Genomic DNA, 27,195 nt, shown 5'->3' with positions numbered 1-27,195 from the left:
CTGCTACATTAACCCACTAAGAACATCATGACCATGTTCCCATAATACATTTAATCCTCTCTTTGCCACAGAAGCAGTTGAGGGCTGAGGAAGCTAAAATTGTTCAAGACAAAGCTGCCAAGATCAAGGAATGGGTAACATTTAAGCTAAGAGAGGTGAGTCTCCAGCCTGTTGTCAGCTTCTGTGGTGTGCAGTTGGGAGTGGTGATTCTATATGTTGCTGGAGTTGTAAATCGAGCACTTTGTATGGACAATAAAAGCAAGATATTATTACTCCTGGGGGAATTCTGTACCACTGCCTCATGCCAACAGGCAGGATGGGCTCTCCAAAGTCATTGACAAAATGTGGTCACTCAAAGGCATAGCTATTGTGCCACCCAGTTAACTAACCAGCCATCAGACTGGAGTGTGGGTGATATCTACATACAGAAACTCTTTATGTCAGGTCTCTTCTTGCACTGAGTGAAACTTTTAATGTTGTCTTAAATGCTTGTATTCTCCTACACTGGCTTACTCCTGTGGGAATTCAACGCCACTGAACAGGCGCATACTTAATGTGCCATGCATATTTTTAATTTTTTGCACTGAAAAAAGCTTCTGCCAGAAAGTTGCTGCAGTTCCATCTTTTGCCCACAAGAGGGCACTACAGTGTTAGAACAGAGCAGCCTCAGCAGAAAATACTTCAGCTGGAAAAAGAAAAGGAGTACTTGTGGCACCTTAGAGACTAACCAATTTATTTGAGCATAAGCTTTCGTGAACTACAGCGAAGTGAGCTGTAGCTCACGAAAGCTTATGCTCAAATAAATTGGTTAGTCTCTAAGGTGCCACAAGTACTCCTTTTCTTTTTGCAAATACAGACTAACACGGCTGTTACTCTGAAACCTGTCATTCAGCTGGAAAGCTGCTGTAGTTCCTCCTTTTTCCCACCAGATGGCGCTGTGGTGATAGAACAGAGCTACAGCTCCTGGCCAGCTAGGGAAGAGAAAAAGCCTGCCTTATTCACAGTGCCTGTGGGGCTAGGTCTGGAGAAAGGGGATATGGGGAGACAGACACTGTGGGGCTGCTGGAGAGTCAGAGGGGGGCTCATAAGGGCTAGTGTGGGACAGACTGGGGCAGGGGCTGAATGAGAGTAGAGGCGCAGGGCCACTGTGGGGAGGGAGGTGCAGGGCCACATGGGGATCGGGAAAATGGCTGTCTGAGTGGGAGTGGAGGGACACATGGGGGTCTTTTTTGTCATCTGTATTGTTACAGACATACTTGCTGACAGGTATTTTGAAATAAATGACCAAAAATAATTGAAACGTGGTATGATTATATTGTGTTATTTTGATAAAATATGCAGAATTTTTCAGAATTTGAAAATATTGTGTGCAGAATTTTTAATTTTTTGGTACAGAATTTCCCCAGGAGTAAAGATATTCACTGCCACAAAGGAGTTAATGTTTGCCAGAGCACACAACTCATGATGCAGGGGCAGATCCTCTGTCCTTGACTTAGGACAATTTACTGATTTGGGCAAAGTTTGTGCCTAATGGAGTAAACTGGTGCTGAGTTGCCATGATCAGATTTCCACCTCCAAGAACCAGAATTTGAAGTAAATTGTTCTCTCATTTAGAGGAAGCAAAAGACTTCCCCACGGTCACCCTCTCCTGTGAATCCTGAGATGCAGTTCCTGTCATTCCTCCTGAGGCAGCACCTGGCACATAGCCATTTTATTTCCTGCTATTCCTTAAAGTTACTAACTCTGTGTGACACTGTTTTCCTCCAGCATGGCATTCCCTCATGTCTGCCCTTCCCCTCTCTTCCAAACCCCTCTCAGCTCCTGGGGCTTTACCTCATTCCAATGCCCACTTAAGTCAATGGGATTCTTTCCACTGACTTCAGTGCGCACTGGATCAGTTTCCTGCTGTCCCATCTCAAAGCACTTTTTAAAAGACTCAGTAACTCTTTACTCCTTGGATTGAGGCCACACATACATCTCCAAACTTTGGATTTCTCAATTTGTTTCAGGAAGGAAGTTGTTAGCATGGTGCTTTACACCTATAGGTCGTGCAGGGATTCTTTATGTGAACCCTGTGTTTGGGTGAGAGTCCCCAGTCTCTTTAGTACTGCCTGGATTATTCGCTGTGATGTGTTTCTTTCCCCTCCCTTGAATATGTATTCGTGAGGGTTAACTTCATGTGTTCCCCACCCAGTCCCTCCTGGCACAGGGGGTATCCCATTACATTGTGTGCAAGAGGAAGGAAAGCTGACACTCCCAAGTAATAGTAGTTTAGCTGTCTCTTTCATACCAATTGTTTTCCAAAATATTTTACAGGTAAATTATAAATAATAGCAGTGAGAGAAATGATGGGGCCTATGCAGGGGAGAAGAAAGGTGCTTTCCAAGGATATTTGGGAAGAGTGGGTAGGTGCAGAAGGGCTATTCCAACTGGCAGAAGCTGCTGCTGAGAAGGGCTTCAGAGCTTAAAGTTAAATTTATCTGTTCTTTTTCTTGTTCTTATCTTGACACTTAATTGCAGTCAGACACCTAAACACTTCTTAATGTTGGGGAGAGTGTGTGAATAATTTTTTTCAGTTTTTATTATTGTTTCATAGCTTGAGCTAGGAAATTACCACCTGAAAAACTGTAATCAGAGGCTGACAGAGCAAATTGAAGCCCTTCAAGATGCATTACAAGGTAAATATGTTCATTTTGGAATTGTAACCTAGTAACCAGCTGAGGACTGGTAGTCAGGAATCATGGGTTCTGCCATAGATTAGTAAGTATGACTTGGGCAAGTGGCATAACCTCTGTTCCTTAATTTGCCCATTTTTGAAATGTGAACAATAATGCTGACCTGTGAGGCTTAATTATATCAATGTTTGTAAAACCATCTGGATGGAAGAAGCTATAGACGGCAAGTTGCTTTTATCCTAACAATGTTCCTTATTTGGTTCCAGTGGGGATTGAATCTTGGACCTCTGGTTTAGGAGGCTGCGACTGCTTCCAAGCTAATGGGCCTGGCTGGTCCTTTTGCTCAGGGGGTCAAGGCTGTCATTGGCAAACCTTCATTGACTTCAGTAGTGCAAGATCAAGTCCTTGATGAATTTCACTATACTTCCTCCCTGGGTAGAGGCATCCACATTGCCAGAGAGTCACCATCACAAGAGGCACTATTGGACTTCTTGTTGACATCTTACCAGAGTGGAAGTAAGGACTGACTGAGCCAAGAAGACTGAACTCTCCCCATTGCTCTGGGGGGAGGGAGGAGAGTGTTCCCTCCGGCACAAGGTTGAGGCATTTTGGCAGATAAGGAAGAAGCTTACATTGCCTATGCCTTTGCTGTACCTGTTCCATAGGTGCTGGAACTAGGGGTGCTACTGCACCCCCCTGGCTTGAAGTGGTTTCCATTATATACAGGGTTTACAGTTTGGTTCAGTGGCTCTCAGCACCCACTACATACATTTTTCCAGCACCCCTGACCTTTTCTGTGGCTAAAGAGAAGGCTTTCTTCTCTAGGACTGTGAATCCAGCACCTTTCATCAGAATATAATTCATTGTTAAAAGGAGGGAGTTTCCTTTTCCCCAACTTTTCTAGCCTAAATTGAGTCCATTTAAAAAAAAGTCTAGAAATGGGAGCAGATGACCTAGATTTGCACTAGGCAGATAGGGAGCATTTCTCTCCTGCTAAACTCTTATTCTGGGATGTTTTATGCCTCGCCCCCACCCTTCCATCACCAGGGAAACCATGCAAAGTTCTCGCCAAATCCCAGCACACTTCCGGTCAGGTGCTTTGCAAGTGGGTTTCTCTCATCCCCTCTGGCTCTGGCTGTTTACACAGACAGAATGACTGGTAAGCTGTGTTAATAATCTAGTATTAAGTGTTCCCTGGATCCCAACCCACTGAACAGCAGACAGCTCAGCACTGCCCACCCAACCCCTACCCCCACCTAATTGCACAGACTCACTTTGCCAGGCTAAATTGAGAGGCCTCAGTAGACCGATAAATCTCTTGCAACCAGCCATGCTGATATTAACAGCTTCATCTACAGGCATCTCCCAACATGCCTGGGATTCTGGAAACATACTGTAATATTTCATATGAATGACTTTTTTTGCAGAGTTACACTGATGTCAGGGTTGGGAGAATTTATACAGGCATCATATTAGGACTGGGTGGGTGTCACAATCAGTTCCTTGTGCCTCTAGGGTCTTGCACTGATGGTCCTTGTTCCTTTATATCTAGTAAGAGGACATATATGCCCAGTACAGCACCCTGCCTTCCATCTTCAGGGCTCCTTAAATAAGTCTCCCAGTCCAGAGTCCTTAAAACATTCCTCTAATGGGTCTAATTTATGTATATACAATTCAAAAACACTCAGTACTAGTAATCCTTCTCACCCCAGTCCACTCCAACACCCACCCACAGTCTGTTCCCCCACCCCACAGTGTGTCAAACTTAGTCCTGGGTGTTCCCACAGAAGAGGATCCAAGCCTTCCAGCTTCATTCTAATTCTTCCCGGTTTTTGGGCTAGGCAGGCTGCAGTCTTATTCCCCTACTGTCTCAAACTATTCTGCAGCTTCCTCTCCTATTGCCTTGTGCTGCAGACCCAGGTGCCTTCCCTTAAGCCCAGTTGGGCAGCAGGTAATCAGTCGCAGCTGCACAGGACTCTGCTCCCTCTCAAAGGGCCAGTCACCCTGTGATATTTCTCAAGAATGTGGGTTTTAGGCCCAGATTCACAAAGGTACCTAGGGGCCTAAGCCTTAGGTTTAGTCACATAAGTCCCAGGACTGTTCCATTGTGGATAAACACTTAAACGGTCATTGAGACGCAGAGAGAGAGAGAGAAAGTGAGAATGGTGGTACAGCCCAGTGGTTAGTGTGCCAATCACTTCTTCATAAGTTGTCCACAGTGGAACAGCTTCAAGAGGAGAGACTGAGGGAACCCCACATGAGAATATCCGATAGTTCAGTGGTTAGAGACTCCTTTTCAAATCCTTTCTACCTTCTGGCAGAGAGGGGGGACTTGAACCTGGGTTTCCTATATCTCAGGTCAATGTTCTAATCCTTGGGCTAAAAGTCAAAAGGCAGGGGGCAGAACCCTCTCCTCTTTGTCCAGCTGTTCTATGTGGAGTGAGACAGGCACCTAATTCATTCCTGCAAGAAACACCTTAGGCAGCTAAGCTGCCTGACTTCAGGTGGCTGGTCCCTGTTCATGGATCGCTAAGCAGAGATGGTTGCCTCCCTGCAGCCCAAACTTAGGTGCGGAATGCCTTTAGGGAGGTGGGGCTTTGCATATACCCCTGTCATCGGCATCCCCCATTAGCTAGCTTAGGTGGCACCATGTCTAGCATGCTGGCTTTATGGATCACATTTTAAGGTGTCTGTCTCTCCAATTAATTGTATAAGGACCCTAGGCACTTAACTCAGGCTTTGTGGATTGCAGCATATTCCTGTGATTTTCTAGGAGCCTAAAAGTTAAGTGCCATGACACTCAGTGTTGCAATGCTTAAGTCCCTTTGTGGATCCCACCCTTATTCTCTCCATAATAAGCAATAATTTCCCTTACCCTTTGTCCTCTCCTCCGTCCATGTGCTCTTTCAATTTGTATTGACCTTGTAAACCCTGCTGGCCACTGAGCAAGGCTTGTGAAGTCTATGATACTCAGGCACCATTATCAATTATATCTTGTTATTCCTGGATATTCATATATATATATAATTTCTATCTAAAGCAACTTGGAATCTGGTTCTTTGGGACAGAAGACACAATATAAATGTCAAGGTTATCAGAAGACCTGAAATGATCCACGTAATTTCCATTCTATTGCAGACCCTACACAAATTTTTCTAGGCTGTCAGGATTTTCCAGAGAAGAGCATCTGACATTATTAGACATATAGGGGTAGGGTGTGGGTTTCTGTCTGAGAAAAGATTAAAAAGATGAGGGGCCAGACCATTTCTTTGGCCCTCCTGGGCAGAAAGGCTGAAACCCTAGCAGATCTGGCCTAGAGAGTTTCAATGAGCAGTTTCCGCACTTCCTTTTCCAAACTCACATGAAGGCATTGTTCAGATCAGGCCCTATACCTAGGGGAGGGATCAGGATGGAGATATGGCTGCCCTCTGAGGTGCTATTCCCTCACCAGCTCCACAGGTATTCATTGAAAATTTAATACCAGTCCTGCCATTAGAGTAGCTATGAGCTAATGACCTAAGCACAGTGCTGAGAGACAAGTGCCCTGGGTTCAGTTCCCATGGTGCCACGGACTTGCTTTGTGACCTTGGAGCATATCTCTGCTTATTTTACCAGCTTTGTAAAGCATTTTGGGGTATTAATTTGGCTGACAAGCCCTATATAAATACAAAGTATTCTTATTTTTGTCACCATTAACCTACTCATAGTTCCCCTTCATATTCTAAAACTCACTCTGCATCTCCAGAGGGCAGGATCAGGGTCAGTGACTACTGGATAGTTACAGGATTGTGTGCTCCCATGATGTTCCCATAAAGGCAAGAGGCACTGAAGAGGCCTATGGCCTCCCCATGGATATCCCTGACCTAGGGGGTTTGTAGGCCAAACCTCCTGCTAGTTGAGCAGGGGTACGCCATCCTTCTCCACACCCTCACTGACGCCATTAGAAGGTATCTGTAGAGTTCAGATAGTCTCTAAGACTACGCAGTATGGAAGATAAGAGAAAGAAGTGACAGAGCAGAGGTATTACATAGACATTAAATAAGGGACATTTGGAAGGCCAACCAGGCATTCCTGTTTATCCCATCCTGTAACACAACAACATATGGAATGAAAACATAAACCTAAATAGGGAAATTCTTATGAACAAACCATATTATACATTTAAGAGACTTGATACCATGGATATTATTGGGGAAAACAGCTTAGAAAGATTTTAAAGGAATTTAGACATTCATATGAATGAAGGTAGCATCTTTAGCTGATGGTAATAGTCGCAAAGGCTCTCAAATCTTCATGGTTCAGGGCATCCACTGATCACCAGCTGGGGATAGAAGTAAATCAAGCCAGATACTCTGCTAGTTTAATGTACTGTAGCTCCACTGAAATCACAGGGGCTATACTGATTTACACTGCTGAGGTTCTGGCCCGTTAGCTCACCTGTGACATAATGTTGCATGGGTATATAAGTTACTGCGGGCATTTCTCTTCCCTCTGATCCACTGGGTATTGGCTGCTGTCAGAGAAAGGACACTATTGTAGCTGGACCATTGGTCTGTTCCAAGGAATACGTCTACACTGTATCAGGGAGGTTTCAGAGTAGCAGCCGTGTTAGTCTGTATCCGCAAAAAGAACAGGAGGACTTGTGGCACCTTAGAGACTAACAAATTTATTTGAGCATAAGCTTTCATGAGCTACAGCTCACTTCATCGGAGCATCCGATGAGTGAGCTGTAGCTCACGAAAGCTTATGCTCAAGTACTGTAATACTGTAATACTCAAATACTGTAATCTTTTTACTGTATCTGGGAGTGAGCCTCCCAGCCTGGGTCCATAGGCTTATGTTTGCAGGGTTCATGCTACTGCACTAAAAATACCTATGTAGACATTGCTTTGACGTTGTGATTTGGGCTGCAGCTCAGGCTCTCAAGCCTACCTTCTCCACCCCTGAGACTTGAGAGCCCGAGCCACAACATCTACGCAGTTATTTTTAGTCAGTGCTTAATTTGTAATGAAAGAGGTGCCAGGGCTCAAGCAATTAGGTCCTGGGTCTCAAGCAATTTTGTAAATTTAATAACTGATGTGGCAAGCCCACAGGTGCTGGGGCTAAACCCTGGCACAAATTAAACACTGGTTTTAGTATGCTAATGCTAGCTCTGCTCATGTAAGTCTGTGGACCTGTGCTGGGAGAATTGCTCCCACATGCAGTGTAGACATACCCCGTGGCTGAAATACATCTGACAGGAACTCATCCTAACAAGCAACACTTTGGACAAAAAACATTTAAATGCCCTAACTATCCTTTTTCTCTCTTTTTAGATCTGACAACCATCCCTCCTATTGAATCTCTTTGGAGCTATAATCCTATGGTGCCCAGAATGCTATTGTCACCCTTGCTTGAGAAACCAGACCAGAATCCCGTGCTCCTTGGGATGGGTGTCAAACAGGAGTGTCCGGGAAGAGCTGCTAAAGGTGTTCCCCCTACACCAAGTATGATCCTCGTTGATGAAGCCTCCATTGCAGAAGAAGCCAATAAATCATTGCCCTCCCAGAACATGCTCAGGGTCATCCGTGACCCATTGAACTGGAAGCCCTCTGTAGAGAAAGATACGTTCTCTACTGTAATCTCTGACAGTAGCTCAGGGTGCCCTGATCCCACACTACAGGACCCTGCAGTTGAGTCCGCAAGTGTCCTTGAAGCCCTGGCTTTCCAGTCTTCCTTGGGGAGAAACCAGAGCTCTCTTAGCACCTCAGATCAGATGGAATCAGAGCTGGGCAACTCCTCAGATGAGCTGAGTGCCAAGTTCCGCTCCCACAGGCTGGACTCCTCATCCTCAGGGGAAATGATGAGTACCCCTGATGGCTGTCTCCCAACTGCAGAGCCAACACTGGATTTGCCATCATTCATTACTTCAACACAGCCAAGCTTTTCAGGGAGGGAATGTGGACTAGGCAATAGTCTGACTCTCCCAAAAATCCGGACACCCAGCACCCCAAGAGACAGTATCCAGCTAGCAAAGAGACATTACAGCCAACCCCAGCCCGGTGCTGATCGCTTCCATCATGTAATGAGCACAGAGGTTGGCACCTTCCAACCCATAACAACCTCAACACTCTGCCCTGCACAAGTGGAGGAGACAGACATTGATGATGATGAGCTGCCAGAGAAGATGGAGACAGAAGGATGCCCAGTGGGGGGAAAGGTTGGGATGGGTGTGGAGATTGATCAGCATCCTGATTCAGGCAAAAATGAAGCTGGGAATTCTGAAGCTGGACCACTAGACCCAGGAGGCAAACCTCCCACTCCACCACTGCACAGGTTCCCATCCTGGGTAAGAAACACAGGTGACACTACGGATACTGTTCTGCTCAGCTTTCATCAGTACTTGGGTGCCTCTGTCAATAATGGTTGGGCTTGGGTTGCCTAGATGAAGGCTTATAATGACCTTTATCTGGGCTGTTTGGCTCCTGGCAACCTTAGTTACTTATGAAGGCAGCCATCTTTATCAAGCCAAATAGTTCCTGATAATGGAACATACTGTTCACATTGGCAACTTTTATTCTTTTCTTTTCTTTAAAAAAACAAAAGCAAAAGATTTCTGGAAAAAATTCCCACCAAAGAAATATTAATGTTGAGTGATCAAACTCAGAAGTCAAGAAATGCAAATCTACAGTTGAAGGTTCATCATTAATTCTGTTCCCATGTGAAATTACAAGCCGGATAGGCGGGACGGGGAGAAATAGCACTGGGACAGACTATTGTAGGAGACAGGGTCAGAAAGAACTGTCACCACTAGAGAATGCTTCCCTCCAGAATCTGAAAAGGAACTCCATATTCCAAAGTCTCAACATTATTTTGCTATCAGCAAAAGTAAAATGTGGCACTGGCAAAGCATGTGTGTCATCCCCCTCTAGTGTCCAGCCCACATAGAAGATAACAGCCTACAAATATTAGTACCAGTTACTCCATTAGTTTAGCTTAGTACCAGTTAGTTTAAGTGGCAGAGTCTGTGTGGGGGATCTAAATGTTCCAACCCTGCTGAGGACTCATGTGGGTGTTTATTCACTTTGTTTTTTTAAAAACTCAGGAAACGACACACACAAACTATATTAAAAGAACATTTTTAAGGTTGGAAAGTCACGCCCTCAAAAGTTAGGAAATGTCAGAATTAAGGTTGCCTGTGCAACCTTAATTTGGCCCCGTTATGCATGTGCTTTATGATATAGTCAGCTACGTCTATATCATGAGCGAGGGATGTAATTCCCAGCTTGTGTGCACAACTGGCACTAGCTTTCATTGAGCTACCATGAGGATGTGTACGTGAGCTGGTTATCATGCCCCCAGCCTGTAGTACAGACATAGCCTTTAATTACACAGTTTTTTCACAGGACCCCTCCTTTATCAGTGCACAGGATGAACCTTCTCTGGGGATGAATCAGGGTTGTATTGTGAAAGAGGCTGTTGCCTGTAGGACTCCTGCCTGACTTATTGCAGAATTTGGGAGGTGTGTGGCGAATGAGGCAGGAAGAGAAAGGACAGTCTCATGGTTAAGGCTGTTGAATGCTGCCTTGGAGAACTGGGTTCTGTTTCTGTCTCTGCCACAGAGTTCCTGTGTGATGCTAGTCGAGTCACTTTAAAAAGTGGTCCCCCTAGGGGCGGGGCATGGAGGAACATTCAGGGGGTGGAACTTGGGGGGGGGGCAGGCCAGTCCCGATGGGGGGCAGGGAGGAAGTGCCCCCAGCCCTGCTCTGCCCCAGTCCCAGCTGCAGCTCCGCTCCACCCCTCTGCCTCCAGCCCCACCCCAGCTTTGCCCTCATTCTCTGTCCACCCCCTGACCAGCACTGCCTCTAGCCCAAGCTCTTCTGCTTAGCCAACTGTGCGGGAATGCAGGGGGCATGTGGAAAGATTGCATTATTGGTAAGGGTGGGCGCCACAGGAAAAGTTTGGGCACCACTGACTTAAACCTAATTTTTCACTGGTGGTCACTAATTGTGCATTCCTCATTTTCGGGGTGCCCAACTTGAGTTGGGTGCCTTGGGGTCTGATTTGCAAAAATATTCAGCACTAACAGCTGCAACTGAAGTCAATGGGAGCTGTGCTTGGAACATATAAAGTGCTATATAATGCTAAGCTCGCTGAAAAATCAGGTCCGAAGTCTCAAGTTGGACACCCAAAATTAATGGACACTTTTAACCTTAATCTCTCTGTGCCTCAGTTTCCCACCTGTAAAATGGGGATAAAACCACACACTCATCTCACAAGGGTGTTGTGAAGATAAATTAATTAATGTTTGTGAAACTCTCAGATACTGTAGTCATGAGTGCCATAGAATTTCCATAAAGAATTTAATAACTTTCTTCAGGGCTAGATTTGAACTGTGTGTATTAAATAAGGCATCGGGCCACCCAATGAACAATGAGGAGAAACCAAATTATTGAATAGTTACTCATTCAATGAGTACTGTTCGTGCTGTGCACTGAATGAGGCAGGGCTCCTATGGAAAAAATAGAATGTGCTCATGTAATTAATGAGTGTATTATAATGCATATGCATATGGTTAACCTGAATGTTGGCATATCCTAAATTTTGGGTGCTTGATTTTCATGTAGTTTATGTGTAATATTATATATTATTTGACAATGTTTAATTATACAGCGATAGCGTTTTTCAGGAATAAGCGTGAGGTTGCAGAATTAAGGATTATCTTCCAATCTTAACTCTGTGTTTGCCCACTTTTGACTGCTTGATTTCTCAAGCTTAATGTTGCATTAGTGTCAGATTTTTTTCCCATGGAATTTGTGTCATTTGTGAAGCTCTTTGAAATCTTTAGAGAGGAAATGCCATATGTTATGGTAACTCAGACCAAGGCTTGTTCAAATAATTCCAGCCATTGCCTCCATTCTCTTGGCAAAGAATGGGAATTTTTCACAGATGTTCACTTTAGATCTTTTTTTAGTACATTTTAATGCATTTTGCATAGCAATGAAACCAGCATTTCTAAATTATTATTTAAACTGATGATTGAGTATAGATGGCCCAGCTTGAGGATGTAATCTCTGTAGCATTACCAGCAATTCAGCTGTGATTCGGGGGTGGGACTGGATATCACAACTACAGCTCCCTTCCAACCACCATGCAGTGGGATGGATCAGTTTCTCCTTAGAGATTCTTTCCTTAATGGATGTGGCTGCCAGTCGGGACAAAAAGGGACGTGAGGCCATTAGATCTGAACAAATGAAATAGTTCAGTTGACTTACAATTTGATTTTTATATTCTGGTGCTTTTTCTGACCATTACCCTATGCAATGCTATTGTTCTAGGAGAGTCGGATCTATGCAGTAGCCAAGTCTGGCATGAGGCTGTCGGAGGTGGCCCTCGGGACTGACTCTCCCAGCCAGAGTAAGTTTGAGATAAGATCCATCCAGAGAGAGCTTAGGCTGAGGCTGTAGGACATTAGCCTCTGGCTGTTCATGTTTTCTCCTTTTCTTGCCTGTTTTCAAATCAGATCTCGCCCTGGCTGTCAGCCAGGTTGAAGAAGATATCTGGGCCTAGATGGGTATGCCTACACTGCATCTCAGAACGAGTCTCCCAGTCTAGGTCCATAGATTTGTGCTAAGCAGGGTTTGATTTAGCACACTAAAAATAACTGTGTAGATGTTGTTCGGGCTCCTGAGCCTGCGGGAGGGCGTGAGAGCTGCAATGTCAAAGCAATGTTTACACTGCTATGTTTAGCACGGTAGCATGAACCATGCTAGCATGAGTCTGTGGACCTGGACTGGGAGGCTTGCCCTCAGTTGCAGCACAGAAATACCCTGAAGGACCAATCCTCGATTTTTTTTGGCCTCTATGTTAAGTAACTTCTATGGGGGGACCAATTTAGCTCCTTCCGCACTTATGACAAGACACTTTTCTGCATACCCTACTGTTGCCTGCCTGTGATCTGCTCTCAGGCTGTGGTGACCCCGCCATCACCTTCCACCTATTTCTGAACTCCCATAACCTTTGGTGACCTCCCAAAATGGCACAGGAAGCTAGGCATGGAACCTTCCAAAATGAAGATGGGGAGGGTAGTTAGGGAATTAATTATTTGGCATGGCCCTCTGGCACTAACTTTCTTGGGCATAGTGCTCTGGCTGGCATCTCTGGTATGTGTATGAACCTCGGTAAGTTGATCCTATGTAGCTATAGGGATTGAATAGATCTAAGGCTAGCCCTGGGCCCACAAAGTGAGGAGCAATGGAATACCTTTCTTGTGTGCTCTGTTAGTAAGATGGCCAAACAGTCTCACCCTAGTTCAGTTAAGTCATGGTTGGTCATGCACTTATCCACCAGAATGCTAAAATCTGCTGGTTCTGCCTCTCACTATGTGGTTCACTGTGCCTGGGAGGAATGCAAGGGTGGGTGAGGTGTCCTGTAGGCACCATGGAAGAGAAAGTGCAGTACCTCCAAGAACTTTCCAAAATTAGTAACTCCCACAACCTTTGCAAGATCAAGTCTTCCAGGAAGACACTACCTCCTTCTCACTAGTTTGTCTTGTTGGGGTTCCCTATTGCTACATTGTGCCATCACACCTACTTCCCTCCATTAAAACCTGCTGTTTTTTCACCAGTCTTTGTTCTTTCTCTAAATTTTCTAGTTTTGAATTTTCCATCATATTCAGCTTCTGGGCCATTCACTTGCCTCATCTACAGAAATGTCACGGTTCCAGTCTACACCACGCTGAAGGGGGTAAGGGATTACTTCACCTTTTGTGTTAAGAAAAGAATGGGGAGAGTTGCTACCATCTTGAGAGTAGCAAGGGACAACACTGAGCAGACAAGAGGGCTTGAGAATGCCAGGGAGCCCTGCAGGCTGACAGGCTGCAGTGGAGCAGCAGATGCCACATACACACATGGTAGTAATAGATATATTTAAAACTATTTTATCTTTGCCAAACTGAGGGCAATATTGGCAACTTGCTAAATCCGTGAATACATCATCAAATTTGCATAAAGTGAAATGTACAAAGGTTCAGTCCACTGAAGTTACAGATCCCCATTCAGGGAGGATGCAACCCTGGTATATGTTTGAGACCAGGCAGTTCTTGGGAAGATTCAGGAAGATGGGTATGGTGGAGACTAGTGAGGTCTTGGAGGATGGAGTCTGGAGGGTGAATGAGAATGAAATAGAAGATGGATCTTGGGAGCCTAAGGGGAAAGATTGGGTTTGTGGAGCCCTAGGAAGATAAAATCTGGGGAGACTCGGGAATATGGGACCTGGAGGGGAACATGGCCTGGAGAGTCCCTGGAGAATGAGGAATGAGAGTTGAAAACCTCAGCATGATGGTGAGTGGGGTGTGAGGGCCTGGGTAGCTTTGAAGAAATGAGACTGGCCTGTTCTGCCTGTGCTGTCTCTTTATGAATTGTAGCATGTGTCTGTATTGGAGCTCCCCCTTCCTCACATTTTGATCTTGAAGGCTTGTTTTCCAGAAAGCCACCCAGATCAGCAACGTTCCTTTCTTAGATGAGTCCTCAGGCTCTGATGATGACTGCAGCTCCCATGCCAGCTTCAGGACCTCCAATGGTGGATCTGAGATCAGAAAGAGCAGCATGCCAGGCAGTCCTCGTGCTGTGAAACGTGGTAAGGTGAACCAGTAAGATGGGGAGAGCAGGCAGACTTGGGCTGCCAACCATTGCTCAGTAGAAACCAGTCTTCTAGAATAGTTCTTAGTTTACGGTGGAACTCTGACACCAGGACCAGTTTGGGGATCTCCCCATTTGATTGTTACAGCCAAATGATTATGACACACAGATCCTTGGAATCATGAGCTTTTTTACATTAGCTAAAAGAAACACCTTTTTCTTTCCAGGCCATCTGTTAGGCATGTTAATGCCAACTCATGTCAATCAACTTCTTGTTGGCGCCTGTTAGCTCTGTCAAATCTGGTAAATTCTGAATCAGAAGCCAAATGACACTTAAAAAGGTGCACAATTCTTTCCTGCCTTTGGAGCATCAGATAAATTGCATCCTGTTCAGTATAAGTGAAGGTGAAAAACATGAGAATGAGAACTGACTTATGGATCCAATCTAACTTTCCAAAAAGCAGCACCATCATTGCAAGTGGCAAACAATAAGCCTGAATTCTGTGTAAATAGTTTAAAATTGTCTCTTCTCATGCTATACATAGTTTAAAATGGTCTCTTCCTGTGCTGTACTTGCGAATGTGTCTGTGTGCCACTGGAATCTAGAGGCAGAAGGATTACGGAAAGTGAAGCTGCACTATTAGTAACAGATGATCAGGGTTCTCCTTTATCAGGGGGTAACCATGTTAGCCTGTATCCACAAAAACAACAAGGAGTCTGGTGGCACCTTAAAGACTAACAGATTTATTTGGGCATAAGCTTTCGTGGGTAAAAAATCCACTTCTTCAGATGCAACTGAAGAAGTGTCTTTTTACCCACGAAAGCTTATGCCCAAATAAATCTGTTAGTCTTTAAGGTGCCACCAGACTCCTTGTTGGTTTTCCTTTAGTTCAAGTGGGAGAGGCTTGTGGTTTGACAGCAGAGGTTCTTGAGCTCTATTAGTTAAAATTATCATGTGTGGTTTGGGTATTGAGTATCTTGCCTGTGTTTAGGCAGCCCTGAATTCATTACATTATAGAATTCCTTCCCATTCTCATGTTTAGAGAAGACTGGGTTCACAGGCCTGGGTGGTGGGGTTTAGAGAAGACTGGGTTCACAGGCCTGGGTGGTGGGGTTTGGCTGTCCAAGGGTTGGAACAGTATCTGATTGACTTGGTCACCTTGAACCAAGTAGCTTTGGGGTTGAACTGGAGGCTTTTTCAGGCAGCGCAGGCTCAGGCTGCAAGTTACAGATATCACAGCGATCCTGAGCACCTAAAATTCCCACTGTCCCTTAATTCCTGTCAGGTGTCTCTATGTCCTCGCTGAGCTCAGAGAGTGATTATGCCATCCCCCCTGATGCCTACTCCCTGGATGGTGACTGTTCAGAGCCAGAGCACAAGCTGCAGCGGACATCTTCCTATTCTACTGATGGCGGAGTCGGCTGTGTAAGTTTTATGCCCCCTCGGACATCAGTCTGGGATATGGACACAGCACTGACCCTGAAAGGGAAGTGGCAAAGCTACAGTATGAAGGATCTGCCATGCAAAATCAGACTGTTGATCCAGCTTGTCTTTGGCATCAGCCACTGCCTGATACTTCATAGGAACCCCCATAATGTACTTTGCCAACTGTGTAGTGCTGAGCACTGGGGATATAGTCCTTCCTGACCCCGGGGCCATCAGCATGAAGTTTGATTATCCATACCAGTTTTTGGCACATCCCACTCTTCTTTAGGGTATGGTTGTGACCTCACCCATTTGTGTAGAAACAAAAAGTTCTTCATTTGGAAACATGAGAGGCATTTTGATCTAGTGATTAGAGCAACATAGCAGGAGTCACAAGACCCAAGTTTTATTGCCAACTCGGCCACTGATTCATTGTGTGATATCAAGCAAGTTGCTTAACTGCTCGGTGCCTCAGTTTCCTCCTCTATAAAATGGGGGTAAAGATAATTGCACACCTCTGTAAAGAGCTGTGAGATTACCAAATGAAAAGCATTCCATAAATACCCAGTGTTACTTTATCATTGCTGGTATGGGCTTGATTCTGCAAGCACAGCTACAGCATGCTGCATCAACGAGAATGCTGCTGTGCAGCCACCACGTTACTCCTGCCTAGCAGCAAGGTAAGGACAAAGGGTGAAGCACATAGCTCAGTGGCGTGAGATATATTTTGTTTAAGCTCCCATCTCCTCAGCTCAGCCACAAATTATAGACTTCATGCAGGGACCACTTAGTCCAACTCTATAGCCTGTGTGTTATTCAGGAGGCCAGACTAGATGATCATTGTGGTCCCTTGTGGCCTTAAAAATCAATGAATTTCTCATGTGAATCCATTATTTACCCATCCCTCCACCCATTTTTTTTTTTACTCTCTTATCCTTGAAAGTAAAGGAGTATACATGCAAGAGGCTTGAGACTTACTGCTGCCTAGAGCTTATCCTTACTTCATTTATGTTTGAAGAGTGCTTAGCACATTGTATGGGAAAATAATTTTCAGTGATTCAGGCAAGCTGTGAAAGCATGACCAGTCCTGCCTTCAGATACCTTCTTCACTGCCCCACACATCCACCATGGTACTTACACATACATGAGCAGTAGCAGATTCTCAAAGTTATGCAGTGATGTGGGCCCTGACATCTGACAATCTGAGCTCAAGAGAAGATGGGGGATGCTGGAGACCTGGCAGATGGCAGCCCTTCATGTGGGCACTTCTCAGTTGCTTTCATCTTGGGCTCAGGATAATCCACCTATCCTTTATCCTCTAGGAGCCCATGGAGAAATCAGGGTATTTGCTGAAGATGGGAAGCCAGGTGAAGACATGGAAGAGACGTTGGTTTGTTCTGAGAAATGGACAAATCATGTACTACAAGTCTCCGGTGAGTGAGAAGCAAACACACCAGTGTCAGACACAGGGGAAAGGCCGCTTGAAGTCTGAGTTAGTTTCATTAACTGGTGAAAGGTGCCACACGGCTAGCCCTGGCAACTGAAATCCTCTGTTTATTCATATAACAGAGACCACATGGGCAGCTGCAGTGCAGACTTGTCCCCCACTACCCTGCCAATGTGCCTCACCCCAACCCTGGAGTATGACCTCAACGATGAGGGGAGTCTCCATTCAGTCATGGGTTTCTCTGTTCAGACAGAGGGGCCGTGTGTAGTGGTGGTTTTTGTGAAATAACAACGTATCCACTAGGAACTGGCTTGGGACTTGTTGACTGACAACACACAGACCACTGAAAGAAAAAAAAAAAAAAAAAAGTGTTTATCCTCACATTGATCTTACTGTAATATAAAAGCAAATGCAAAAATAAATGCTAGTGCAACATTAAGGGTATGCAGGTAGGCACTCAGATGTGAAGAAGTTAGAACTGACCACAGACTCTTAACTCTTTCTTCCCCTTGTATAAACATACAATTCAGTGTTAATTGCATGGTCACACACTGTTTCTCAAATAATACAATAGCATACAATTTTTTTCCACCTAGTGGTATGTGATCATTTAAGGAGTACTACAATATATAAACAAGGGGCTGATTTGTGTTGCCAGTTTAACTTTAATTTTCATATTTCCTAAGTTTTAAGTGCTTAACTGTGCCACGTTAACATTTTCTTTCATATGATTTCCTTGGAATGTAGACATTGCCAAATCAGCTAACAGGACCCACTAGTCTAGAATCCCAACTACAAAAGTGGCCAACATGATCTGTGTCACAGGGTGGGGTATGTGTGCAAGAAATTCTGTTGTGGACAGTTATCCCCACATAGGGGATATTTCTTCCTAAATTCCCATCAGTTTGTGGCTGGCTTATGACCTGAAACATGAGTGGGTTTTAACCTTTTTTTTTAAAATCCGACCTATGGTAATTTTAGATGTTTTCATTATCCATAAACCCTCATTCTGTTAAAAATCTTACAAACTTTTGATCTCTTTGCTATTTAATGGCAGCAAGTTCCGCAGATGAATTGGGTAAGAAAAAAAAAAGGTTTCCTTTTATCAGTTTTAAATTTGTTGTCATTCAAGTTAATGTAAAAAGAAATATTCAAAGAAGTGTAGACATGAGCACCCATTTATCATCACCATATCATTCATTCTTTTATTTACATCTGTTCTCTAAACAGTGGCAGTCTTTTTATTTTCCCTCACACAGAAGCCTTCCTAGGCCCCTAATAATTTTTGTTACTCATCTCTGAGCCTTCCTCACATTTCTGGAGCTAGAGTGACTAGAATTAAATGCATTATTCCAGGTGAGGGTACACAATTGAACTCTGTAATGGCATTACAATACTTTCAGTGTTCTTTTCTAATACATCTTTATTTTTCCTTTTGACATCTGCTACACATCGAGCAAATGTTCTCTCTTTTATCCACTATTTTGTGAAGCTGTTCTAAAGGGTAGGAAAATTGGGTCTCTCTTCCTTTACAGCAACGATGCTAATTACTCTCTACCATATCACATTTTTCAAAGTGTTTATAATTCAGTTTTTCAAATACTGTTTCAACTATTTTTCCTGGTACTCAAGTAAGTCTTACTCTCTTGTAATTCCCAGACCGATTCCTAGTGCCTTTGTTATGATAGATACAATATTTGCTACTCTCCAGTCCTCTGTCAAAGAACTTATTTTGATGAGATATTGCATAACTTTTTTAGCAGCTCACCCAGTTCATTCTTAAATTTCTTCAGAACTCCTGAATCAATCCCATCTGCACCTAACGACTTGTTGCTCTTAAATTTATCATTTTGTTCCAGCACCTCATCTTAAACAGATCAGAAAAGTAGGTCTGAGGAACATCCTCTGCAGAAAGGAAATACTTAGTTTCTCTGCAATGTCCTTATTCTCCTTAAATTTTCTCTTTACTCTCTGGTAGACTCAACAGTTTCCTAACAGGCTTCCTGCTTCTATTAAAAAAAAAAAAAGTCATTATTTGTTTCTATGTTTTTGGCTATTTCCTCTTCAATTCCCACTTTGCACTCTTAATTTCTCTCTCACATTTTATCTACTATTATTTCATTTTCTTTTCTATAGACTTAACTTGGGCTGGGTTTCCATTTTCTGAAGGATACCCATTTGGCTCAAATAACATCTGCTTACGAGGTAAAAAAGGAAAAGGAAATTATCCAGTTTTATGACTAAGAAGCACCAGCCAGTCAAGGGTAACTGGTGCCTATCAATATTGCTACTGAAGTATGCACTTGTACACCATTCGGCCAAAAGGCAATTAGTTTGTTAGTCTTGCATGGATTTCCATACCTGTGTAAGAATGTACCCTTGAAAGTGCACAGTATAAGAAATCCTAAAGATGACATAAAGGCCAGCCCTGCAGACCACTCATTGATTCATTTTTGGTAATCCTCCTGGCGGCTTCCTAGTGGAAATGATCCCACAAAAGGAAATTAAGATTTCATCTCTCATCAGCTAGTGGCTGATCTGCTTCTTATAGCTGCTCATTGGAGAAAAAAATAGTTCAACTCTGGTGGAATTGTTCAAAAAAATATGGGAGGAGTTATGGAAAATTTAGTGCACCAATTACGTACCCAGCAAAACAGACAGAGGAAAGAGATACTTAGATGTTTGGTTACCACTTATTCAATATTCAGACAAAGTACATTCACCTGCCAAAAAAAAACAAAAACAACCAAAAACCCAGCACACCTTTTCAATTTTTTTGAATATTAACATCTGATAGACTTACCTGGTCTGTTAAATGCATGTAATCAGAGATTTCACTCAAAAAAAAAAAAAAGTCAACACAAAACACTAAAAGAACATGTCATGGATAGTGTGAAGATGCTCACTCTGTAACATGTTAACACCCTGTTAAAAAGAGAGATCTGATTGTTATTACTGTATAATGTTTCTCTAAACAAAAGTTCGCTATTGTAATGATGGTTGTGTTGTGTCTGACATTTACAGATTTCTAAATTTGTTAAAACTTCCTCAACAGAGAAATAGTTTTAAATAAAAAGCATTCTGCTCTTCTGTCTCTGCACATTCGTGGCTAGCATAGTGTGGGGATATCTCATATTGGTGGTGCCTGTGGTCATGGGTGTGCTGTACTTCTGTCCCTGGGAGCTAAGTTCTCATTAGCCTGGTGGAGGAGGCACCTCTCAGTCTGTCCCTAGGGAGGCAGCCACATGTTGCCTAAGATGCATCCAGGCATAATGTCTCATACTCCATACTTCTAGCTGGCTGGTGAAGCTAGTGCTGATCCTTTTGAGAATGTTGCCTTTCTCTCCACAGAGCGATGTTATCCGCAAGCCTCAGGGGCAGGTTGAGCTGAATTCTACTTGCCAGATCATTCGGGGTGAAGGGTCCCAGACATTTCAGGTGAGAATTGCCTTTTGACCTTGCACATAACCACATGCTCAAGGATGTAAACAGGGCTAAGTGGGAGAGGAGTTACTTCAGTCTGGATGGTGTACTTGGTCATGACAGATGTGTACTGACTTTCCTGGCTTTTATTTGCCTTGTGTTTCAGCTTGGGAGGCAGTCAGTTTTGTATAAAAATGAGCAAAGGTCCGAAATGCAACCTAAAGCTCAAACCCAGCTTTCTGATGTTTAAAGAAGTTCAGATAACTTTCCCCCTCTGCATTTCCCTCTGTGCAGCCAGCACCTTCTTAAGAAAGGTTGAACCTCTGTGAGAGAGACTGTTATTGTGTTGCTTCTGGCTCAACCAAAAGTAGGGGTACAAAGAATCTTCTTGGCGAGACCATTCTCATATGCTTTGGAGAAACATCTACAATTTTGGGTGCATCACAAAACTGAGTCTCCAAACCATTTGAAATTGGCCCCTCACTAGCCCTACTTACTTGTCCTCGGCCAAAGCATCAATGCCAGGGGACTTCTTTGTAAAGGAGACGAGATATTAAAGCTTCCCTTGCATTCTGAGTGGGACTAGCATACAGCGAGCTCCCTTCTGCCCGTCTCGCACTAAAGTTAACTGAGAGTTAATAGTAATATCTTGTATTCATGGAACAGCTTTCCTCTCAAAGGACCCCAAAGCACTTTGGAAGCTATTGAAGGCAGAGGGAAACAATTGGCTATAAATATGGATGTATAAATAAACAGATAGACACTACTTTACCCACCACTAAAATGCAGCTACCTCTATAGTGACATAGAGCAGCTACTTAATAGACCTAAGCAACATTGCAAAACAGGAGAGGAAATGAAGAAAAATATAGTATCCAGCAAAAACATGGGGGGAATTTACAGATGTAGCATGTAACTATTTGAGTTTGAATTTGGCCAAGGACATAGGGGTTAACTCCTTTACTCTTATAAAAGTACCGTATGACTCAACATCTGAAGGAGCGATCACACGTGATCAGACAGTGTCATTTCCCTGCCTCCTTTCCCTCCAGCTCATCACTGAAAAGAGGACCTACTTCCTGACTGCAGACTCTCCCAACATCCTGGAAGAATGGATCCGTGTTCTGCAGAGCGTTCTCAAGGTGCAGGTGACCAGCTCTGCTGCTGTCCCTCAGAATGATGCCAAACCCACTGTGAGAGGCTGGCTCACCAAGGTAAGGTGGCTCTACCCCAGTCAGTCTCCCTCCACACCCAATGGCCTGACAGACAACAGGCCTCTGGGTTTATATACTGAGGGCCTGCAAGAGGTGTGTGTTTTAATTCTCCCTGGAAACTTGGGGGGTTACAGAGAGGCAGAGGTGGATTCCTGAAGTTCAAAGGAGCAGGGAAAGAGGATGTGCTAATTATATACACTGAAGAATGGCATAGAGCACCCTATCAGGACACATTGACCCTCTCCAATAGTACAGTGCAAGAACAATGCAAAATATTTAATACCAATTAAAGTAAATGCTTTTATAATGTCACATATAATTAACGTATGGAACTTGCTATTGTAGGATATTATCAAGGAAATTGTCTAGTAAGGTTTCAAATGGATTGAACACTTATTCATATAAGAATTGCATTGGCAATTATGTTAGTCAGGATACACTTCCAGGCACTATGGATTCTCATGCTTCAGGACAAAAAATGATCACTACTTGGGAGTCAGGAAATAATTTTTTATTCTCCCCATAGAACAGTGTTGCACAAGATGCATTATGGGGCTCTTTCATGCTGCACAGGCTAATGTCCAAGTGAAGACTAAAGTCTGGCTGGTCTGTAGTTTGCTCCGGGCAGTGGCTCTCAACCTTTCCAGACTACTGTACCCCTTTCAGAAGTCTGATTTGTCTTGCATACCCTCAAGTTTCATCTCAAGTTAAAAACTATTTGCTTACAAACTCAGATATAAAAATACAAAGGGTCACAGCACATTATTACTGAAAAATTGTTTACTTTCTCATTTTTACCATATAATTATAAAATAAATCAGTTGGAATATAAATATTGTACTAACATTTCAGTGTATAGTATATAGAGCAGAGGTGGGCAAACTACAGCCCACGGGACCATCCTGCCTGGCCCCTGAGCTCCCAGCCGGGGAGGCTAGCCCCTGGCCCCTCCCCTGCTGTCCCCCCTCCCCCCACAGCCTCAGTGTGCCGCACCGCCAGCGCTCTGGTCCACTGCTCCTGCTGTGCAGTGTGGGCGGCGTGGCTGGCTCCAGCTGGGTGGCGGGGCTGCAAGCTCCTGCTGCTCTGAGCAGCATGGTAAGGGGGTGGGGAGGTTGGATAAGGGGCAGGGGGTCCTGGGGGCAGTCAGGGGACAGGGGGTGGTTGGATAGCATGGGAGTCCTGGAGGGGCCATCTGGGGGTGGGGGTCTGGACAGGGGTCGGGGCAGTCAGGTGACAGGGAGCAGGGGGGGTTGGATAGGGGGTGGAGTCCCAGGGAGTGGTCAGGGGCGGGGGTCCCAAGAGGGGGCAGTCAGGGGATAAGAGCGGCAGGTTTGGATGGATTGTGGGTTCTGAGGGGGGCGGGAAGTGGGAGAGGGAGGATGGGGGTAGGGGCCAGGCTGTTTGGGGAGGCACAGCCTTCCCTACCCGGCCCTCCATACAGTTTCGCAATGCCGATGTGGCCCTCAGGCCAAAAAGTTTTCCCCCCCCTGATATAGAGCAATATAAACAAGTCATTGTCTGCATGAACTTTTAGTTTGTACTGACTTTCTTAGTGCTTTTTATTTAGCCTGTTGTAAAACTAGGCAAATATCTAGATGAGTTGATGTACCCCCTGGAAGCCATTGGTCTGTTCCTGTGTAGCAGGGGAAAGGTCACTAGACTAGATAGTCTATTGGTCTGCTTTGGTATGTTGAATTTTTTTCATTATTTAAACATTTTTATTCATATATTTTTTATATTGCATTTCAAAAAAACAACAACAATAGGTCACTTTGGGTAAAATTTTCAAAAGGATCTCAGGATATGTGTAAACTGAAAAGAAAAACCCGCAGCACCAAGTCTTGGAGCCCAGGTCAGTTGACTGGGGCTTGGGCCACAGGGCTAAAAACAGCAGTGTAGACATTCCTGCTTGGGCTGGAGCCCAAGCTCTGAAACCCTCCCACCTCTCTGGGTTTCAGAGCCCAGGCTCCAGCTTGAGCAGTACGTCTATCCTGCTATTTTTAGCCCTGCAGCCCGAGCCCAAGTCATTTGACCTGGGCTCAGACTCAGGGCCACACAGTTTTCTGTGCAGTCTAGACATACTCTCAATCACTTAGGCACCTACATTCAATTTTCAAAAGCATTTAACTGGCTTAGGTGCTTTTGAAAATGTTTCCCTGCATCTTTGCAGGGATCACAAATGAAGGATAGTTTACACTAGCTCAGACTAACTAGTGTAGAGAACCTTCCAACAAGAGATTTGAATGGGAAGAAAAAATCCCCAAAACTACTGCTGGCATTGCACTAGGATCCAGTTCCTAGGTTAAAATCTTTCATTCCTTTGTCCTTCCTGTAGGTGAAGCATGGTCACTCTAAGTTGGTTTGGTGCGCACTGATTGGGAAAATCTTTTACTACTATCGAAATAATGAGGATAAGGTACTTTGTGTTCCTTCTGCTATGTCTCATGTAGTTTCTATCTTCCTTTACCTACTGTCCCTTCTTACTCCAACAATCCCATCCTCTCCCTCACTTCAGCCCCAACTAGTACCTCCCACTCTGCAAAAATGTCTACACCTCCTACTATAAATACAAATATATTAATAGTCTTTAAAAATACCAAAGAGACATAACTAACAAAGTGGATTCCTGCTGTCTCCCAGATTGCTCCACTTGTCTCTCTCTCACTTCCTTTGTCTTTGTACCTACGAGTCCTACCCCTGCTCAGGGAATGGCAAGCCCGTGTTCTGGGCTCAACTTCCCACAGCCCTCCACTAAGGCCTGCTGCAAGAGAGCTTCCTGGAGCATTCCACTCACCCAGGCCTCCCTACCCATGTGAGTCCTACCCCTGCGACTCACCCTTCAGCATCCACCCTCATGTTTCAGGCTCAGATTCCCTTAATCAGGCTGGGTCTTCCCCTGGTTCCTAAGGCCTCTGTACAAGCTCTCTTGTAACTCCGCATGGGCTCCACCCACCTCTGCCCAGACCTCATTAACAACATTCTTCACCTTTTGCTCTTCCCATAGGATCTCTGTACAGCTCTCCTCTGCTTCTCCTGGGGGCTCCCTTTTTCTCCTCAGGCAGTTCTCACCCGCCCTTCTCTGAATCTCAGCCTGCTATCAAGCAGTTCTCATCTGTGCTGCCCTTCCCCTACAGCCCAGGTGCCTTCACTTAAACCCAATTAGAAGGCAGCTGATGAGTCCCATGTGTACTGGACCCTGCTCCTTAAAGGGTCCAGTCACCCAGTGATAAGGGCTCTAATTCCTGATTGGGATTCTAGTGCTAGTACAATACAATAATAATAATGGGAATAGGATTGGGGCCATAGTTTGTAAAGTACTTTAGGCTCATGAAGGGGGAGAGGTGCTACAGAAATGCAAAATGATACTATCACTTTAAAACCAACTATTTGAACATAGGTTTCAGAGTAACAGCCGTGTTAGTCTGTATTCGCAAAAAGAAAAGGAGTACTTGTGGCACCTTAGAGACTAACCAATTTATTAGAGCATAAGCTTTCGTGAGCTACAGCTCACTTCATCAGATGCATATCGTGGAAACTTCCACGATATGCATCTGATGAAGTGAGCTGTAGCTCACGAAAGCTTATGCTCTAATAAATTGGTTAGTCTCTAAGGTGCCACAAGTACTCCTTTTCTTTTTATTTGAACATAGAATTTTATAGTTTAGTTCTTGCATTTTCTAGCACTCCCAGCAATCTGACCAGGGTTTCCTGGTTTCAGTTTCTTCTTTTTGTCCATCTTCTCTACACTGAGACAGCATACTTACCTTAGTTCATTTCCTTTTCCCAGTGTCCTCTGGGGCATTTGCACATATGCAAATCAAAGGTGGAGGAGGTGGACCGTTCCTGTGACTCAGATGAAGATTATGAAGCCACTGCAGGGGGTCTCCTCTCATCCCATTACACCCTGGTGATTCACCCGCAAGATCAGAGTCCCACCTACTTACTCATTGGTACCAAACACGAGAAGGTATGAGCTGGTGTCTTTGGAGAGCAGGGATATGTGATGCTGGTATAACTTGGCACCAGTGAGTGGAAAATACAGATGATTAAACCAGTTTGGATAAAATAAGATCCAACTTAAAAGTTTTCCCAAACTCAACCCCAACAGGTGGGTTGAGATTTTGGTTTAATGATTTTCTTTTCCCTTCTATTTATTTTTCATTTTTGCTGCCCTCTCTGCAGCTGAGGGCTCAGGATACCAAGATTTCCAAACCCCTGTGTGTGTGTGTGTGTGTGTGTGTGTGTGTGTGTGTTTAAGAGAGAGAGAAACATGTTTACCTTTAATGGTGACCCTTCGCTTTTGGCACCTTGATGGCTGGTCATTTATAAAGATGACAGTGAAATGTCCTGGGTTTCCAGCATTACCTGTTCTTTTCATGCTGTTCTTTCCTTTATCCCTAGGATACGTGGCTGTACCATCTGACAGTAGCAGCAGGCAGCAGCAGTGCCAAAGTGGGCACAGCATATGAACAGCTAATTGGAAAATTACTGGATGCAGAGGGAGACTCACGTAAGTAAAACCCCAAAATATCTTTCCATAGTGGGAAAGGGTGCGGAATAGTTATCTCTGTCACTGGTTTGAATACAGCCACAGAAGAGTAGAGGGAATGGCTCGATAGATCAGTAACGGGATAGGGTATCTTTCACCTCTAATTAGACAGTTGCACTTTAGCAAAGGACTCAGGCACTACAGTGAACCTACTCTGTCAATTAATTTATCAAAGGATCTGCAGTTCCTCTTACATTGCAGATCAAACTATAGTAAATACTGAGCACAGAAAGTTGATCCAAATCTGGGATGTTCTTAATAAATAAGAACTTAAGAGAGAAAAGTCTGAATCTCTGACTCCCTGGCACTGTTTGCCTTGAGTTTCACTTACCCATGTATCATGGTTGCATGCACATATACTGTTTCTCAAACACACATACACATACACACACACACACAGTTAGCTCTCCATGTATGTATGTATGTGTGCATCCACACCGACATATCCCTGGATATACACTCACAGCCACATACATTCATTCCCACAGACATGCATATACTGTCTCACACATACATACACATCTATTTACTCACTCATCTCCATGTAGACACGTTCACACATACCACCTGCACACATTCTGAGGTATACATACCACGCGTACTAGCGCCAACATGCATGCACAGATACACTCTCACACCCCTGAATACGCACATACTCTCTCCTGCACACCCACATAGAGACATAAACTGTCTCTGAGCTTTGATGAATGTGCCATAATAGCTTCCACTGATAAAGATCCCAATAGTGTGTGTCTGTTTCACAGAATCGGTCTCCCATGTGCATCAACAAATTGAGCTGCTTCCCACCACAGTCCAGCCTGTGTGAAGCTCTCAGATGACCTG

At 44.3% G+C, this 27,195-nt stretch overlaps 1 protein-coding gene across 7 annotated transcripts in view; it reads left to right on the top strand.

Moving 5' to 3' along the window:
- The window catches only part of PLEKHH1 (pleckstrin homology, MyTH4 and FERM domain containing H1), an 84,028-nt gene that overhangs the window by 31,372 nt on the left and 25,461 nt on the right, over positions 1–27,195 (top strand). For 5 of the 7 annotated variants that reach the window (XM_073348415.2, XM_073348418.2, XM_078853306.1 and 2 more), the window contains 13 exons: positions 72–155; positions 2,597–2,678; positions 7,991–9,003; positions 11,993–12,071; positions 13,309–13,400; positions 14,141–14,291; positions 15,580–15,719; positions 17,042–17,152; positions 20,518–20,604; positions 21,642–21,803; positions 24,139–24,219; positions 25,591–25,770; positions 26,205–26,313. In XM_073348415.2, the coding sequence (XP_073204516.1) occupies positions 72–155; positions 2,597–2,678; positions 7,991–9,003; positions 11,993–12,071; positions 13,309–13,400; positions 14,141–14,291; positions 15,580–15,719; positions 17,042–17,152; positions 20,518–20,604; positions 21,642–21,803; positions 24,139–24,219; positions 25,591–25,770; positions 26,205–26,313 (2,371 nt within the window). Of the gene's footprint in view, positions 1–71; positions 156–2,596; positions 2,679–2,980; positions 3,192–7,990; positions 9,004–11,992; positions 12,072–13,308; positions 13,401–14,140; positions 14,292–15,579; positions 15,720–17,041; positions 17,153–20,517; positions 20,605–21,641; positions 21,804–24,138; positions 24,220–25,590; positions 25,771–26,204; positions 26,314–27,195 lie in introns of those variants that run through there. The other 2 variants (XM_078853305.1, XM_073348420.2) reach the window with 2 other exon arrangements.

This window comes from Lepidochelys kempii, chromosome 6 (assembly GCF_965140285.1).
Source record: "Lepidochelys kempii isolate rLepKem1 chromosome 6, rLepKem1.hap1, whole genome shotgun sequence".
Lineage (NCBI taxonomy): Eukaryota > Metazoa > Chordata > Testudines > Cheloniidae > Lepidochelys > Lepidochelys kempii.
This window is presented reverse-complemented; position numbering and strand designations above follow the sequence as displayed.